The sequence below is a fragment of the Passer montanus genome, unplaced genomic scaffold (assembly GCF_014805655.1).
Source record: "Passer montanus isolate IOZ18808 unplaced genomic scaffold, ASM1480565v1 scaffold2, whole genome shotgun sequence".
Taxonomy (NCBI): Eukaryota; Metazoa; Chordata; class Aves; order Passeriformes; family Passeridae; genus Passer; species Passer montanus.
The window spans coordinates 14,364,498-14,383,042 of NW_024366591.1; the positions used below are offsets into that span (position 1 = coordinate 14,364,498).

The 18,545-nt window shown below is 42.5% G+C and overlaps 1 protein-coding gene and 1 non-coding gene across 6 annotated transcripts; both read right to left on the reverse strand.

Moving 5' to 3' along the window:
• Positions 1-117: 117 nt before the first annotated feature.
• On the reverse strand, positions 118-200 carry TRNAL-UAA. The gene has a single exon. It is a non-coding gene; the product is annotated as a tRNA-Leu (tRNA).
• Positions 201-3,280: 3,080 nt separating this feature from the next.
• STX11 (syntaxin 11) lies at positions 3,281-17,157 on the reverse strand. 5 transcript variants are annotated; one of them, XM_039707725.1, is made up of 4 exons: positions 17,070-17,118; positions 11,472-11,657; positions 7,892-8,090; positions 3,281-6,280 (listed from the first exon to the last, which is right to left on the reverse strand). In XM_039707725.1, the coding sequence occupies exon 4, from the start codon at positions 6,273-6,275 to the stop codon at positions 5,409-5,411; it is 867 nt and encodes a 288-aa protein (XP_039563659.1). In that variant the 5' UTR covers positions 6,276-6,280; positions 7,892-8,090; positions 11,472-11,657; positions 17,070-17,118; the 3' UTR covers positions 3,281-5,408. The 5 variants fall into 5 exon arrangements, with proteins under 5 accessions (XP_039563659.1, XP_039563661.1, XP_039563658.1 ...); XM_039707727.1 differs by lacking the exon at positions 17,070-17,118 and adding an exon at positions 16,674-17,055; XM_039707724.1 differs by lacking the exon at positions 11,472-11,657 and having other exon boundaries at positions 17,070-17,157.
• Positions 17,158-18,545: the final 1,388 nt, after the last annotated feature.

The window sequence follows — 18,545 nt, forward strand, 5'->3', positions numbered from 1 at the left end:
CGCCCCTCGCTCGCCTCCCGCCGCGTCCCGGCGGCCCCGGCTCCCCGCGGCCGCGCCTCTCCCGGCACTCCGCGCCCTGCCCCGCGCCGGGACGGCTCCCGATAAAAAAACGTCAGTTACCAGGAGTGGGGTTCGAACCCACGCGGACATGCGTCCATTGGATCTTAAGTCCAACGCCTTAACCACTCGGCCATCCTGGTGCAGATACCGGGACCTCTCGCAGCCGCTCCTACATTCATGGCCGCGCTCCCAACCGCCCCCCGGGCCGCCCGCGACCCCCGGGGCTGCCCCCTCACCCCCTCCCCGCCGCCGCCGCTCCCTCCCGCCTTTATTCCCAGCGCGGCGGGCGCCGAGCGCACGGGGAGGCGCGCGCGGGGGCGCTGGGCCGGGGGCAGCGGGTGCGAGGGCTGCGGGCCCGGGCAGGGCGCGCTCGGCCCCCTCAGGGCGGGCAGGGCCGTGGTGCCGGCGGGCGCGTCGGCCGTGAGCGGCAGTGGGGAGGTGGTGCCGATAAGGCACCGACACTTCATTATTTCCGTCCGAGTGTTTCCTGGAATGTGTCTTCTCTCGCTCGTAGAAGGAAAACCGAAACCAACAAAGCTCAAAGCTATCAGTTATGCTAATTAGGAGGAAAATTATCGCAGCGGAAAGATTTTTTTGCTGGTCGTCACAATATGCCGTGTCTACGGAAGGACTTATGGCAATATTCCCGATTACTGCCGGCCCCTTCTTCCCTGCATCAGAGGGGACATGGGAAAGTGTCGCTGACTTTACCCTTTAGCCCTGGCACTGGCTCCCACTCCCGCTGCTGTTTTCCAGCGGAGCAAACGGACATCCTGCATGGCACCAAACTCTGGCACCTTTGAGGTGTGAGAAACATATTCCACACAGCACAGGCGGAACACACGGGCCTGTGCCAGCCTCCAGCACACGAGGAGGCAGGCGAGGCCGTCTGCTTCCCCCCGGGAGAACAGGAGCACGCTCCCTGCTCGGGTGTTGGGCACCCTGGCTGTCCCTGCCCCTCTGCAAGGGGGCTGGGGCTCGCACTTGCAGGTGCAGGTGGTGCCGGACCTCCTCGGCTTAGTGCCCAGAGAGCCCCGGGACACTGGGCGTGCTTGTGGGGGAAAATAACACGTGTGGTCTCGGGTACTATACATGTTATTCACACGCAGGAGTTCATGAATAAAAGAACAGCTCTTCCAATGGAACCTATGCCGTATCATTGCCTTGAAATGAGTGGCATGCCATAACTCTCCATTCAGTACTCAGTACTTTACTTTCAGCAAAGTATTGAGTAGAGAAACACTGTTAGGTTTTTTTACCTTTCTGTTCATATCTAACACCATTTCAAAGAAACACAGTAAAATGTTGCCTTTTCTTGTCCAGACCTGGTGCCCTAACAATGTGTGCACAGTGAAGTTGTCGTCTGCTGGCTCTTACTTGCTTTAGCTTAACCATAATGAAGACACTACATAATATTTTAAAAACATGGAAGAAAATGGATCTTTTTTTGCCTTCTTACATATCAGAGAAACAAACAGCATGGCTCTATGCGAAAATCCCATTGCATTTGAAATTTATTAACCAGAATCACCACATACAGTATCTATTAAATTACACTGTTTCCTGCCTTCATTATATCTTGATACCTTCCTAGAGATAGAACCGCAACCCCATGGAGTTCTTTCCTTTTTCAAATCAATTTCAAATAGCTGCCATGGTTCAAAAATCTAGATAATGTTTTGTTTTCAAGAAATAATAAAAAATACAAATTGGGCTGTGCATTCAAAACGTCTTTAATGCAGGTTAGATAAAAAAAAAACAAACCAGCAGTTTGGCATAGCTACTCAGTTCAGCTTCCAGAAAAAAAAAATCATCTGGATCTTAAGAGCTATCCCTTTACTTCAAGAAGTTTCTCCCAAGACATGTGGCAGAGATACCTGCTCATGTGTGCAAGTGTGTCCACAGTCTGGTCCTTGATTTTGAGGAAGCAATTGTCCCACTGCCATTTCTGTAAAATGAAACCCATGCTTAAAAAAAAAAAAGTCCTTCAAGATGAAATGGAAACCCATATGCATATCCATTACATACTAAACAATATATTTTGTAATAGGGGACTTTTTTGTCTCTTTTATATATATGCTGTGCTGTCTTACATCTTTTAGAAGGAGCAAAGTGTCCCTGGTTGCCAGTTCTTCTTTATCCTCCTCAGAAAGGACTGGTTGGTGGCTGATTGGTGGTGTGGGTTGTGAAACTTCAGCTTCAGTAGGAAACAAAACCAAAGTAACAGCAATCCTAAAAGCTAAAACATCCCCTGTCAGATTTTAACTTCTTCACTCCTCAAACCCAGTTTAAGTGTTTGCCATATGAGGGAAGAGAGGAAAAAACCCTGCCAACCTATAGAATGTGCTACACACATCTGCACAGGAGTTGTGCTGACTTTCAGGAGAAGGCAGCTTTCCTCAGAAGATGTCCTTTCTGCAGCTTCTGTTATTAGTATGCTAACATATTATCAAGCAACTTTTATCATCTTCTTCCACTCATCCTGTGTGGCATGAGTCCTTGCAGCTATAGTGTGATCAGGTTTTTTTTCAAAAGCCTGTTCAACTGTGATTAGGCAAGTTCATGGGCTGGCTAAATTTGAATTCTTACATAAGTGAAGGGTAGAAAAAAACCCAAAGTATTAAGCAATGGGCCTTTTTTTTGAAGGAAGAGAATGATAGAATGATTGCTTCAGTTACTGAAAGTCATTTTTAAGTGTCTCTTAACTCACAGTGCTCTTAAAAACAGTTTTAAAAGGTATCAGGTTGGTTTTTGATAAATTCTCTTTTTTTTTTTTCCCTGCAGCAACAGCCCTAAGTCAGGAGAGAAGGTCTACAATTTTCTTTTGGCTCTCTTTCTCTGTGCCTCAAATCAAGATAAAAATTTGAATACTAGTTTTGCGTTACCTGCTAGTGAAATCATCAAGGTCTCTCAGAAGTGCCAGAATAAATTTGATTTTTTTTTTTTTAACTAGAGAATCATCTTAGAATGCATGAAACTCATTTTTCTTGGGATTTTTAGGGAAAAAACAATAGTAAGTCTATCTCAACATGCAACACATTTCATTTACCATGGCAGCAAATATTGGGATGCCTTTTTTTTCTAGGCCTTGTTTAATCTCCTTTTACCAATTCATAATTTAGTCCAGCAACTTTTAAACTAAACTTTGACAACACAAAAAAATATTCAGAGCTGCAGATTCAATGTACGACACTCTGCACTTTCAGTTTTTCTTATTAAATCTTTTATTCCATTTGTAGATGCAAAAAAGGAACCAGCACAAAAAAACATGGACATATTTTTATCAAAAACATTGGCAAGTGCTAGGAATAGGCATGTGAAAGGAAATACAGTATTTCATTCTTCATGATTTATCCCCACATGCTGACTCTCAGAGGAATGCACAGTTCCACTGACTCAGTGGCAGTACCTACAGAGTAAACAACTTTGTCTTCTTGAGTAGCACCAAAGCCACTGGCTGTGGTCCCAGCTCATCACCCTCCTTTCTCCCCCTTCAAGTTTGAACACCTCACTGGAGACATCCTCAGACAAGCACAACACTGATAGCACCAGTACACCACTGAATATCAAAATATCTTATAGTTTAGGAGATCGGTGTTCCTCACTCTTCCATGTTATCAGAGACAGGTGCTACAGCAAAAGGGACAATCACTTTCTGTGAAAAGCTGTCCCTTTAATTTCTATTTGTATAAAAAAGTCTGTCTGGCTAAAATTGTTTCCCAGTAAGATATGAAAGCTTGGAAGTGGATTTATTTTGCTGTTTTGTTATATTAATACAAATAGTAAGAAATGTTTGGGGTTTCTCTTCACAGATAAAATCAGGGTGCAAAAGGTAAGAAGGGAGAAGTTTCACTGTAACTAGTGCAGGAAGGTGTACATCTGTGCACATCTGAGGAAAACTCCCAAATACAAAATATTTGAAATGTTGAAATATATGTATTAAAATTGGTACAAATAGGACCATTAGTTAAAAAAAATTCTGAAAAAATGTCCTGCATTATTTCAAAGGATATCAATAGATCACAGTGTATCAGGAAGCCACCTAGAAATATAGTTGGAAAACCTCCAGAAGCAGGAGCTGTGATCAATCACCAGACCTTGTGAGTATGTTCCACTGACAATGCTCAGTGCTTACCAGGACTGCACATTTTTTATTTCCTTGCAATACTCCAAACCTACTGGTTTGCCCTTGTGTAAGGGCAGACTCCCACAAAAGGAGAGTTTCCTTTTAAGCTTGAAAAGAACACTGAAATGGCATGAAACTGTTTTCTTTTTTCCTCAGGTGTACTGAAGAAATAGTTCTGTTTGCTTTCCCAGGTGGAGATTTCCCAACAACTGGAGAAGAGTCAAAATTTTTGTACACAAGTAAAATTGCTTATTAAAAAAAGTTTAATCCTTCATCTTATTTAAAATAGATATTAAAAAATCCATATTTGGTCAATGCTTATAAAAAAATAAAAGTGTACTGACAGGTCAGTCATTCCACTAAAACTGCTTCTATGTATGTGCCAGTACAGGAGATCCTACAAAGCTTTCTCAACGCCACAGCTGTTGTCTTCTTATACGTGTTTCTGCAGAAGGCTACTCCATGTTTCGCCTCTGGCTGAAGTGTTAATTGGCAGAAAAATGCATCAGAACATGAAAGCATGGCAGAGTCGAGAGTGGCTCAAGTTAAAAGTGAGTGAGATGCCTCAGTGTTGCAGTGCTTTTAGCCACCTTGAGAGAGCTGGGTACTCAAAATGGAAAAAAGCAGTCACTTGCACACAAATAGAGCAAAATCTGAATATTATCATTTAAGGTGCAGCCACTTCTGTTAAGACAGCTGAAAATCAAGTTGAAAGAGAAACTAGTTCTGTGTCCTGCTCTTGCTCCAGGCACAGTATTTTGCCAAATTTGTATCAAGCAGGCTCCAAACTAGTTAAAACTGAAACTTTCTGATTCTGTGTACTGTGTTGCCCCAGGCAATATGACTTCATCACCTGCAGCCTCACTTCGACAAATAAGAATAAAGTTTCTTCTTAAAAGTATTCGTCTTCCCTAGGATAAGTTATTAATTCTTCTTTCTTGCCTATATGAAGCAAGTATCACTGTAGAGATATTGCACCTCTAGTTACAGTAACAGGACCTTTCAATAAAAATTATATTAAAAATAATTGTATCAACATTTCTAGGAGTTTATAAATACAAACAGCCTTCAGCACATTTAGTAAACAGGCAATGAACAAAACCAACTGCAAAATGTAAAATACCCCCTCTATTTCTAGGGCTTGTCATTACAAAAAAGTCTGTGGAAAGAACAGCTGCTTTTGAAGACATTAAGTCAGTCTGTGATAGCTCCAGTGGGACCATCACCTTCTGCAACATGATATGCAACAGCAGAGGATTGTTCTGAGGGGATGTTTTCTCCTGTATTCCAAAGCTTTTTTCACTTGGTCTTTAGCATCTCCTACATAGTCCTCAACATTTTGCATATTTATCTCAATAACATCAAAGGTGTCCGCCTGTTCCTCCACCAGCAGGGCCACCTGCAGAAAGAGCTCGTGAACTTCCTTAATGCGGCCTTCTAGCTTCACCAGCTCCTTGTGCCGCGTCTCTATCTCATTCAAGGCTGCGCGAGCTCCCTTAACATCCGACAAGAGATTCTCGGAGAAGACATCCCATTTGCCTTGCTCAATCATCTCTTCAATCTGGTGGCCAGAAACGTCTTTGCCCATGATCTCCAGCTGCCGCTGAATTCGAATCTTGCAGTTCTCCCGCTGGTTCATCTCTGCTGCATTGTAATCAAACATAGCATCCTGAAATGTGTGCATGAGGTCAACGTAGTGGTTCTTCGCCACCCTGGCAATGACAGACATAGCTCCGTATTTTGTTACTGCATCTTCACAGAAATCTCTCATTACCTGCAGTTTCCTGTGGATGCTTTCTCCACGGCTCTTAATGTCTCTGGCAATACAATTAGTATCTCGTTTGATGCTACTAAGACGGCGCATGGAAGTAAGGAAGCGGCTGTTTTGCTTTCTGAGACGGTTGACATCCGCTTTCAGGTGGTCATTTTCTGTCCGGATGCTCTGTATGTCCTTATGAAGGATTTCCAAGGCATAGTCTGTCTCATAAAGGAGAATGTCCTGGGGTGAATTTTCATCATCATCACTATCAGAAAACTGTTGGTTGTGTAACCTGGCAAATTCACGCAGCTCACTTAAACGGTCTTTCATCCTGCCTGTAAAACAGGAACAGGAGGAATGAGTTTGAAGTCACTAAAATATTGGTTAAAAGAGTTGAAAATTTGTAACTAATAGCTACATCATGGTGATAACTAAATCACTGATAACAAACGTCACTCATCAAAGATAACCCAAAATACTAGATTTTAAATTTGTTCACAGTATTTTAGACAGTGATGGATATCACATCCAAAACTCTGCTAGAACACTGTTCTAGAAGGTACAAGTTTATAAACAAAACTGCAGGAAAGAAGACAACAAATCCTGAAGGAAAATAAAAAAGAATAGTAGGTCAGTCCCAAACTCCCTACAAAATGCCAGTCTTTTACTTGGAGAGGAAAACCAGACTCCTGATAGTAAGCTTTCAGCTATAAGCATCTGTAGATATGGTAATAACTGAACACCTTCCACTACTGCTCACTAGAGAAATCTCCTCTAGGTCCTGATCCCTCATTACATCAACTGCCCAAAATGTCACAGGGCTTCCTTCCCTCATTCCAACTTTGCTTTTCCTGGGAGAATACTAAGACACCACTCAGAAACAGAAATGGCATTTACCAATAGAGTTGGGAAAGAAAAGTTTCAAAAAATGGTGTAGAAAGTATCAAGATACGGAAAAGAAAAAACAAAAAATAAATAAAAAAAAAGGAAAAAGGAAAAAAATTGAAAAAAAAAAAGAAAAAAGAAAGAAAAAAATATTAAAAAAGCAACTTTAGTGTGTCCAGATGCTATCACTGATAATAGAGACATCAACCCACTTAACACATTCCTGTGTCACCTGATTCACATGATCCTGTCTTGGTTAGATTTGGACTAAATGATCTCAAAGGTCCCTTCCAACCCTAATAATTTTGCGATTCTGTGAACTTTGTGCTTACCATTCCTTAAACTTAATAAAAATTAAATATCATCAGCCTTCTACAGAAAGCATAGTAACAACTGGCTCAGCAATAATTTCACTTTCTGTTTGTGTTTTCTTTGTTAAGCAAACACTGAGTAAAGCTCCTGTGTAATAAATTTGTAATTTTTTAAGAGGAGGTCTACCTTTCCTTCCTCAGGAAGAAATGGAGAAGCAAATACATAGTAATTCAAAAAATGAAAATGCTGTAGTATATTAATGTGTATATTAATTCTGCAGCATCTCTAAAAATATTGTTTTTTTCTTTCTTTTAATACAACAGGAAAGGTTAAAAACTCAAACATTAAAAGAAGAGTAGGGAGCTGTCAAATGTTGCCTTGGATTGTACCACAATGTTGCCTGGACACAGGAAGATCATGCAATTAAACACTGGCCTGTGCACTATCACTTCCACCAAGTCTCTGCCTACAGTCTGTATGTGCTGAATAAAAGTTGTACGACATAAAATTTAATATTAATCGTTCAGTTCATGCTATCTCATTGACTATATTGTTACTGTTCATTTCCTTGGGGATTTCCCCTGCAAAATCTTTGGAAAGTTCCATAAACTCCTACCATTTGTTTGGGGAAAGGCAGATCTAACAGCCCCACAGCCAGGTTTCAGGCCAGAGTCCTTAAGGACAATAGTAATAAACTCTTGATAATTTACAATGCCCACTTGAGACACTTCAAGCACAATTCTTTGTACCTGGAATCTTCAGAAGTCAGCCCCTTCTGACTTCAGTCACTGCTGCAAGCCTTGAGCACTTTGCTGAGTAGGATCCTGAAGGAGCAAGCTGGACATCAGTGAATGAGCACATGGAGCAAGGCCACTTGTGAAGAGCTCCTCTCCAGTGACTTGGACAGCATCACACACAATCTCCGTGATCCAGCAGATCCACTAGAGTCTAGTTGTAAGTGGAACAGAGGGATCAAGTTGGAGTTACACTTAGAGTCTTCACCCTGGGTTTTCCCAGCTCCCCAGTACTTAGTTCTAAAAGACTACATTATTTGTATCTATGTACCAAAACTTAGATTTAAGGTGATCAGCATTAGTATCTTTTAACTCTGCACTGAGGACCAGTACCTGTCTGAGATATGTCTCCACAGCTAAAGTGTTCACACTTTTGTCCTAACAAATGGATGCCATCTATTTAAGCCTGACTTCAGAGTCCTGCAAAATCAGGGACTTTTTGGCACTTTCTTTCATTCTCCCCACGTCCTGTCTTTTACACTTCACCTTCACATTTTCAAGATGCTCTTCCTTATCTACACACCATACCTGGACAGGATGGAAGAATGGGAAGTGAGTAACTTTATGCCTGTATTTCAGCGTCATATTAGGCCACAAACACCACAAATTACAGACGACATTTGTTCAGCTTTATGCTGAACATGGTCAAGTACTCCATAGGGGTCAGCATTTGCAATATTTGGTCAAATAGGTTCGTGAGGTTCAAGAAAATGTTTAGATTTCAGCTTTCTTGAGCACCTTTTGCTCAAGGAACACAGTAAATTTATTTGGGGTATTTGGAAACTCTTTGGGGTATTTTGGAAACTGAGTTGAGAAACTCTCAATTTGGCAGAATTTCAGGACTTTTTACATTAAGAAAAACAGTAGGCTGGAATGTAACATCACCACAAAGGTCTTTTCCTATTTCCAATTCTCATTTCAAACAAAGGGGAAACAGATCTTCCCAAGAGAGGACAATAACTTCCAAATATTCCTTGGATGGTGTTAGGGACGGAATTGATTAAAGAGCTGAAATAAACAAGGAAGGAGAGCAAGGGGGAATGGCAACTTGAAACATTTCAATGTAACAAATCACGGTTTACAAAAGTTGGCCTCCTCTGTCAGATGCTGCTGTTACTCAGCAGTTTGCATCTATGTATATGTTGATTGTATCGCTTGTAATTTGAGCAGCAATATATTAATATATGGTACATCTGGTTATTAGAGATAGCCTGAGACCTCAGTCTGTAAAGTGAGTGTCAGTCTCTCCCTTTATGCAGCAGGAGAAGTTGCTCTCTGGTGGGAAAGCAGCTCTGCAGGACCTCAGTGTGCTGGTAGCATGAAGGGGAACACGAGCCATGCATCCTGGCTGGAGCAGCAAAAGTGAGGAAAGGGACCCCTCCTGTCTGACACTTGAGAGACCACATCTGGAGTGTTACACAGACACACTGGAAGGAGACCAGGGGAGGAGAGAGGTGGTCAGAGGTGCTGGAGCACCTGACATATGAAGAGAGACTGAGAGAGCTGGGAATGCTCAGCCTGAGAAAGAGGAAGCTCAAGGAAGATCTTGTTGCCATCACTAACTGCTTAAAACAAGGCATTTTCCCTTCATGGAAATGTACAGCAATAGTACAAGATGCAACAGACCTATGTGGAAACAAGAGAAGAGCCAGCCAGGTATGAGATGGGGGGAAAGTAAAAAAATAAGAAAACCCCAAACATTTAGAAGCCGTGGAAAAGGTGCCCAGAAAAGTTTTGGAATCAGCATCCTTGAAGATATTTAAAACTCTACTTGACATGGCCCTTAGCAACCTAAATTGCCTGTGTGTGTTTTGAGCAGGCCTGGATTAGACAATGTTCAAAGGTCCCGTCTAAACTGTTCTGGTAATCAGCCTTAGATAAAAAGTTTGACCATGAACATTAAATATATTCAACTACTTGCATGAGTCTATATAAAGAGACATCTAACACATTAGAATATCAAGACAGTGACTGCTCTGGAGTAGCAACTGCAAGTGTATAACTGCTTTAATTCTAAGAGTGTGAGGTTTAACAGATGAGCTGTCAGCTTTATTTTATTTTAAAATGCTATGGATATTCAAATTGGAACATGTACTTCCATTTGTATTTTTAGGCTAGGTAAATCTGTCCTTGTAAATATGAAGTTCCTTCTTCCAGTCCATCATGATGTGTACACCCAAACACACACACAGGAAATACAGGCCAGGTGATGACTGCAGAGGTTACAACTTTGAAGGCAGATAGCCAGCAAGTAGAGTCAGCTGAGGGCATGTTCAGTGCTCATCTTTCCATGTTACTGTGCTGCTTACTGGTATTAATCACCACAGTGACAAGCTTTCCCATGATGCATGAGAAACACACAAATTGTCCTGTTGCAATAAGACTGCAGCCCCAGACAGCTGTGTATGACATGGGATTTCAGACAAGAAAGAAAATCCACTCTGAAAATCAAAAACTATGCATGTGCATACACCCCCTTTCTGTTAGCCCCATATACATACAAAAGGGGGTCCTACAAACACTGCCATCATTGCCATGCAAACGTTCTGAAGCCTATTAACTATGTATAAATAATCCAAGGATAAAAAGTTATTTCTACAGAGACAAGTGAATTACACACTTATGTTTATCTCAGCTTTAACATTTGCATATCCACACTCTATCCCCATATGGGCCATTCACGCAGGAGTTGGGCTCAATGATCCTTGTGTGTTCCTTCCAGCTCAGGATATTCTGTGATTCAGAGTCTGGGGACAAATGGTGAAATGATGAAGCAGTTTCAGCACAGCATCCATATTTCATGGCCAGCTGCTGGGAAGGAAGGCAGTGTACATTTTTTCTTCTTGCAGCTTTCCTAAATGGCAGCTGCTACTTAATACCATCTTGTGGCTTACCAAAAGTCTAGTCAGTAATCTTTTCAGCCTCGAGTAGGGCCTTACAAGATGAAGCTTTTACTTCAGTTGTTTGAGGAACAACAGATATTTCAAAACAAGTCAGTTAAAAATAATTTCTGTCAGTAGTTCTTCTTGCCCTTGGAAGGTAAAAGGAACCCACATGGCTCATCCTGGCTTTGAATGGCATGTGATTTTTATCTCATGACACAATAGACATGACCCAAAAAACAAGTGGTGAACAATTAGGAAATAACCTGCTCTTAGGCAAAATTACTTCATAGCTAAGTATGTGTCAGCACATTTCAGTGACTTCCCATGTCACTGAAGAGCGGCTTGTAGAGCATGGAGTATTGATGGAAATCTACTCAGCGGACTTGCTGAATTGAACAGACTGCATTCTAAGGCAAATAGAGTGCTGCTGTTGCACTGAAATACAAGTCATGCATACGTAAAAAAGTGTTAAATTTAGCTGAAACCTTTTGTTTAAGTGTTGGAATTTCAGATTTAATAATTTTCTAGTAACTGTCTGTTTTGTAAACAATTGTCTTAGAGCTTAATATTTGTCTTAGACTTAATATTTTTGCTTGGTATCTGTTGCCCAATAATAGATTTGACAATATTAATTAACTTGGGAAAAATACTTTTTTCTTTTCTTTTTTAACAGTAGGTTCTCATCTTTCCAGAAGAGTAATTGGCTTATAGCAGAGTACTAATCATCTTTTCAGTCCAAATTCCCTGTCTTCCCAACCATGCCCATCACAGGTGGCACAGCAGGCTTGATTTTTCAAATTAGTCATCTTTTTTTCTTTCTTCTCCTCTGCAAGAGCCTGAAACAAAAAAAAATTATAATCTAGTGATTAGGACAGTTTGCCTTCTCAAGCTGTTCTAAGATGACATATGTGTACTAATTCCAAGATTATTAACAACTATGACAGAGATCAGCAGTTCAAAATCTTTTTGTGGCCTCATTGAAAGGAAGTTATCCTCTCTGGAATTTCTTGGATTTCACAATGTTTAAAAATAGACAAAATGTATTCAGGAATTAAAATCCATCAGTTAACACTGAACGCCAGTTCTAAAGCTAAAGAAATCCATCAAGAAGTTGCAAGTGTATCCAAAGACTACACTACCCAGCTCATATGCTCATCAAAGCCTGTGTACAGCAGAAGACCATCTTTATAGTTTCTGTCACCCTACAGACAAATATCTGCAGTTGCAAATGTCTCAGGGTATTATTTTTTCCCAAAATATCCCTGTCCTATGCCAGGATAAGTTATTTATTACAAGCTGATATATTCAGAGAAGTAAGGATAACTCCATTCTTTGCAGGCTACTTCTGCATCTGGCAGAAACTCCAAGTCTCCAGTGGTTCCTTTCCTATCACAAAGTCTAGGAAAAACCTGGGGGGGGGGGGAATTAATTCCAATTGTTGCCTCTAATTCAAAGAAATGAGGCAGTAATTTCTAGAATACTGATAGCTTTGGAGGTTCTTCTTTGACTTATCTCAGTTTTTTTACCAGTATTCAATCTCTTCAACAGAAAAGAACTCTCAGTTTTTGTATGACAACATATTATAAATTCAAGGATCTAGGGTGCATCTCATACTTCTCAGATGTACTGAATATGGTTAACCATCCTGGTGAATATACCAGGTTAACCATCCTGGTGTTTTCTGTGGACTGGTTATCAGCTTTCCCCGACATTAGTATCAAAACTAGGAGATGCTTCTGGTGTGCATTAAATGCACTATAATATGCCATTTTTAACGTATTAATGAAAAGACTGAGAAAAAAAATCTGATGTTTTATCTTGTTATTACTCAGCAGCCATGAGAGTAAACATTATTCCTGTGTTGGAGAGGTCAGTTTGTTTTACATGGGTTGACTGCTACTATTTACTAGGTTGTCTAAATTTTCACTGGAGAGCTATGGATCACCACTGACAACCTTTTAATAGTGGATAGATAAAATGGATTCTCAGTATCTCTTCTTGACATTTTCCTCCCAAGTCACATAAATGAGCAATTGTAACTACATTTGGTGTTGTTTGGGTGGGGAGCAGAGGTAACAGGGCTATAGAGAAAAAAATTTCTCAATCTTCACTGGTTTGCAACACCAAGGTCTTCAGGTAAAATTGGCCTAGATAGAGACAAGGGGAGTGTGAACTGTACCTCCAAGGGCTTGGCAAATGATTCAGACAGATCCATACCACTTAATATAAACAGTGAGACAGCCATCTGTGCATTTCTTGGCAATTACTACAGCTCGGCATCATTACAGGTCCCCGTGCAGGGCAATCAGCCAGCACACTCACAGGCAGTGCTGGCACTACAGCACCACGAGAATATACATTATCTAATTAATCACCTCAGCTTCCCTGGAACACATTGGCTCAGCGAAATAGCTGTGTACATGCCACATGTATATAACTACTATTGCTACCACACCGTGGTATTTATAAGTGATTAAGACATTATGTTGGTATGTAAATAGAAATACGAGGTTGCATGTGATCATCAGTCAGAAGAAACACGTTCTACTGACATTTTTAAATTAGCACAACTGCATTATTTTTTGAAAAGCACAGGCTTGTTAGAAAGTGTTACAATCTGAGACCAAGTACTATTGATTTAAAAAAATTCCTTTAAGGTTAAATACAGGGTGTTTTCTTGGTATTTGGTCTTGTGGGCCTACATGTGAGGCTCAGTTTGGATTCTGTTGCAAAATCTACACAACTGTACCAGCACCAAACTAGTTCCAGCCAGGAAATAACCCCTATAGCCAGCCACACATGCAGACCCACAGCCTCAGCCCCAGGACATGTCAGGCTTTATGGCAGTTATGCTACTTAGCAGCTCATGGGTGTTTGCAGGCCCATTCAAAGCACCGGTGAAGCTCAGACAAGATATAGATGTAATTAGGGACACACCTGGTTGGGCATATCAAAAGCTCAAACAAGCTTTATTCTTGCTTTCAAAAATAAGTGAGTTGCAATACCACAAAATCAGCACAGTGAAAAGGCATAGCAGGAAAAGCTGGATCGTGCAGTAATTTCTTCACTTTTGTGAACACGAGCTTGTTGAGAATAATCCTGGCAATTAATGGGTTAAGTGCCATAGCGGATTAGGCAAAAGCTGCACACATGATAAGCCTTCAGAAGCCAAGATATGTGACATCATTCTGTCTCTGATAAAACTACATGTAGTTTTATCTAGATGTAAGTGCCAAGCACTGTATGAGAGCTCTTGCTGATTATGTAGAGCGTCTTGATATCTCATCTAGCCTATCAAAGTAGAGATAAAAACCAAATTGTTTCACTTCCCTCATGTGCAGCCCCCCCACTACCCAAGAGGGGGTTCCCAGGAGCCAGCCCTAGGCTGCTCCCTGGGAATGATGTCCCTCACCAGAGTTGGTTCATGGCCACAGCTTGGGGAATAACCCAAAATACAAGCATAAGCAAAAATGGTTTCACTGCATAAAGTGGTAACCCCAGATCTGGTGTTGAGATGGGTTTACTGGATCAAGTGAACATTGCCTCAGTTACTTCTGCACCACACTTTGTCATCCTTGAACTACAGGAAGGACCAGAGTTAAAGAAAATTGATGGGCCAGATAAAAGATAATAGAAAGTGTATCTGGTCCAGCACCTTCATATTTGACACAGCAGTTGTCTTCTCACTATCAGAACTGGTTTTGAACATATCAGCATTAGGATGGGTATCTGTCACACTCAGAGATTATCCATATTTTCCATTAGATACTTGGAGAGTGAAACCAAATATGAGCTTGTACACTCTCCAGGCAACACTGAACTGGAAGGGAGTAGAAGCAAGTGTTTGGTGAGGGCAGGGAAGGAGAAATTATGAGACTTTAAAGGGATCTTCACAGTAAGATGATAATAATTAACAAAAAGAAAAGGAAATTCAATATAGTCAAGCCTGGCACGTTTAGATAAAATTATTCACACAAATATAAAGTAGGAAACACCTAGTTTGGCAGCAGGAAGGCATTGGTGAGGTTACAGCTGATTGCAAGCCACAAAAGCTCACAATATAGGGTCATTCTAAAAAAACCAAAACCTGATATCTTAAATGAAAGATGGCTTGGGAAGGACTGATTTTACTCTGCTTGACATAGATAAGGCCTCAGCAGAAAAAGTACATCCTGAAACAGTTATCACATTAGGAAAGCCAAAGGGAGCACATTTGGCATATAATTGTCACCAAACATTTTAGAAAATACACTCCTGGAGAAAGAGGAGCAGAATGAATTATCTTCATTTAACTCAGAAGATCAGGGAGGGAGACACAGTACTCCAGGACATAAAAGGAGTTTTCTATGGAAAGGGAAATGGTCAGTTTGATCCCTGTGTTGACACTGGAAACAGGCGAAGTAATCAATTTATTTCACTAGGCCTACGTTGAACTGGCTGTGACTTGCTGAAAATTGGACCATTTCTCTGTGGAAGCACTGTGGGACCTTCTTCCTTGACAGAAAGAGAGAAGATACAGAAAGCCCTCTCAGGCCTGGTTTAGGTGCACAGCTCCAGTGCCCCAAATGGATCAATCAATGTCTTACAGTTCCACAGTGGCCCTGCATTCCCAGGATTTGTTCAGTGCCCTCATCCCCAGGGTCCAGCACAAAGTGTATGTCCACACAGTGCTGCCCATGCTGGGGAGAAATTTAGGTGACTTTTTTCATGCAGCAGATTCTCTTCTTTGTCTATTATTTATGCACCAGTGGCAACTACCATTGCTCCTTCTGAAGCAGGTCTTGGTTACTGTTAGTATAGTGAAAGATGTCAGACATGGAACCCAATTCCACAGCACATGAATTCTCCAGGACTGATACAGCATGCAGTTGCATTCCAAAGCATCATGTTTATCAGCAGTGCCCAGAAGGTACATTTTACTCATTTTAATGTCTCAAGAGATCTCCTGTACCATGCTTACTGTCTTTATGGAGATGTCTTTCAACAACAGAGTTTGACTTGCAGTTTTAGCCTCAGCCAAAACACCACATAACACATGACTGAACACGCAATTTCAGTTTCAGAGCAATGGGCACACAAGACAGCCAGGGAAAAAAGGTCATCAGAGGAGTTGGATACCTAAACCATCCTTTCCTAATGATGACATTTATTCTGTTCATCTGTTAGACCTCTGGTCTCTTCTGAATTTAAAAAAAAATTATGGTCATCTTGTAGTCTCACCACTATTTAAACAGTGAGTATCAGCACTGGTAAGAAAGCATTATCATTCAAATTGTATTCTCATCCTAAAAAGTAGTAGATTGCCATTTTGACACCTGACAGCTTAAAAGACAGTTGCTAAAATACCCTCTAAAGAACAGGAACAAGAAGTGCAAGCGTCCGTTTTTGGCCAGTGCTGTTATTGTAGTCATTTCCTTTCTCTGCATCACAGTGACATGTAGTTATCTCAGACATACACGAGGGCCAGTTCTTGGTAGGAAGGAAATGAGTATCAATTTAATCGGAAGCAATCAAAGAACGCTAACTTTTGCATCCACTTGTAGATATGACCATGATGACACTCAAGAACAAAGGAAAAGCTATTATATTTTGCATACAAACCAAATTTTCTGTAAAATCCGCTGTGAAGCTATTCATAACCACATATGAGCACTACGAATAAAATGTTAATACTCGTTAAGCCAGACAAACAAGGCAGTGGACATGCAGACATCCGTTGTGACTGGATGAGAAGACACATCCAGTGTCTCTGTTTTTCTCTCATCCCATGAAAACCCAGCCATCCCTTTTGCATTCCATGAGGACCAGGGCTAGGCACCTTCGGACCCAAAAGTCCCGTCTGCATTTCCTACCATCTCTCCTGCCTCCGGGCTTCAGACTTCACGACTCGAGTCAAAAGGGGCAGTTTCGTGTACTCTGAGGCAAAACCGAGGTGCCGAGCACGCCCCGCGGTCCCTCCGCCTCGCCGGCTGGGCTGCCTGCCGAGCACCGGGCACGCCCCGACAGCCCGGGAAGGGGCGGCCAGCCCGGGCTCCGGCGCTGCCCAGCACTGCCCTTCCTCCGGCAGCAGCTCCGGGCGCCTCGGCCGCCGGGAACTCCAGCTGATGCTCAGGGGAGCTCGGGAATACGGCTGTGCCCCCGTCCCGGGAGCCAGCACCGGCTGTGCCCGGGGTGAGGAAACCAACAAACCCTGCCTGGCCCCCAGGGAAAACGCCGTCTCGTCCTCCCCCGTCCCGGCAGGTACTCACCCCCGGGCAGGGCAGGGCAGGGCAGTCCGGCCGGTCCGGTCCTGTCCTGTGTTGTGTCGCGCCGCTCCCCGAGGTGCCGGTGCCGGAGGTGCCGGAGGTGTCGGTGCCGGTGTCGGTGCCGTCGAGGCGAGCGCTCATCCCCGCGGAGCGCCCCGCCCCTTCGGCCGGCTCGCCCGCCCATTGGCTGCGAGGGCCCGATTTGCATGGCGAAGCCCCGCCCCCTGGCGGGCCGCGCCCTCCCGAGCCCGTGGGTCGAGGCGCGGTTCTCGTCGCTGCCCGGCGCGGGGAAACTCCGTCCGTGGGTGCCGGGAAACGTGGGCGCGGTGAGCTGGCCCGTCTCTTCGCCATCACGTCCCCTGGCCTTTCTTGTCCTCGCCTCCCCGCCGGCAAGCCGGGGCTTTCCGACTCTGTGATTCTATAGGTCAAATTGCCACTGCTTAGCGTAAGGAAGATGGGCTCTTTCGCTTCATGCTTCAGAATTTGGGTCAAATTAAGTCATTTTTTGCGTTGTGACTTCCTGAGGAAAAAAACTCAACAGCTTCCCCATCATTCTAACTGAAAATAAAACCTAACAAAACTCTGGTGTCACAATGTTTGGTACACAGTAATCATACACATCAATTTGCCACACAAATAGTTATAGAGATTGTTGGGAAGATATGGGAAGCTTTTGCTTTTGTTGAAAATCTTGGACATGTACTTTTTTCTCCTTTTCATCACAAAGCTTGAATGTAATCTGAATCTGAAAAATTTAAAATATAGAAGTGACTTTTTTGGTGGTGCCGAGAAGTAGCTGAAAGAGCAAGTTTGCTTTCCTGAGCACCAGCAGTTATAAGGCTCCAAAATTTCTTACATTGCATCAATCCTACCCTGGGTGACTGAGAATAAATTCTGTCATGATGGAGACAATTGCAAACGTGTAGGAAGCTTCCTCCCTCCTTATTTCCTATGCTGGTTTTGTGTCAGGAAAAAAATGTACATAAAAGGAAAATATTTGAGGTTTAATGGTTAAAAGTTAATTAAAAATATATCTGACAGAAAGGCTCATTCACCTTGAAAAATCCACGACTGCCCTGGGCACTTTGCTGGGATTTTTCTCTTAGACTTTGATGCTGGAGACAAATTTAATTGGAATCAGTGTGAGTCTCACCAGCTCCCTAAAACTACCTGAAGGTACTGAATTGTGAGTGGGTTTTCTCTTCCAGGCTGCTGCTTTCCGAGACCAGCTGCAGCATCCCCACAGGTGGGCAGGCAGTTTTCTCCTTGCCTCTGGACGACAGAGAGCGAATGGGCCTTTAGCGTTGTTTGGTGCTGTTAATGCAAGCAGAGCTGGAAATAGAGCTGGGTGCTAATGTAATGTCATGGGTAATCAAAGGTACAGGCTGCTTTGTGTGGCATGGAAGAACAATCACAAACTAACCTGCTGTTGTTGCAGCAGAGGCAAAGCTATGGGTGCATTGATTGATGTGTCTGATG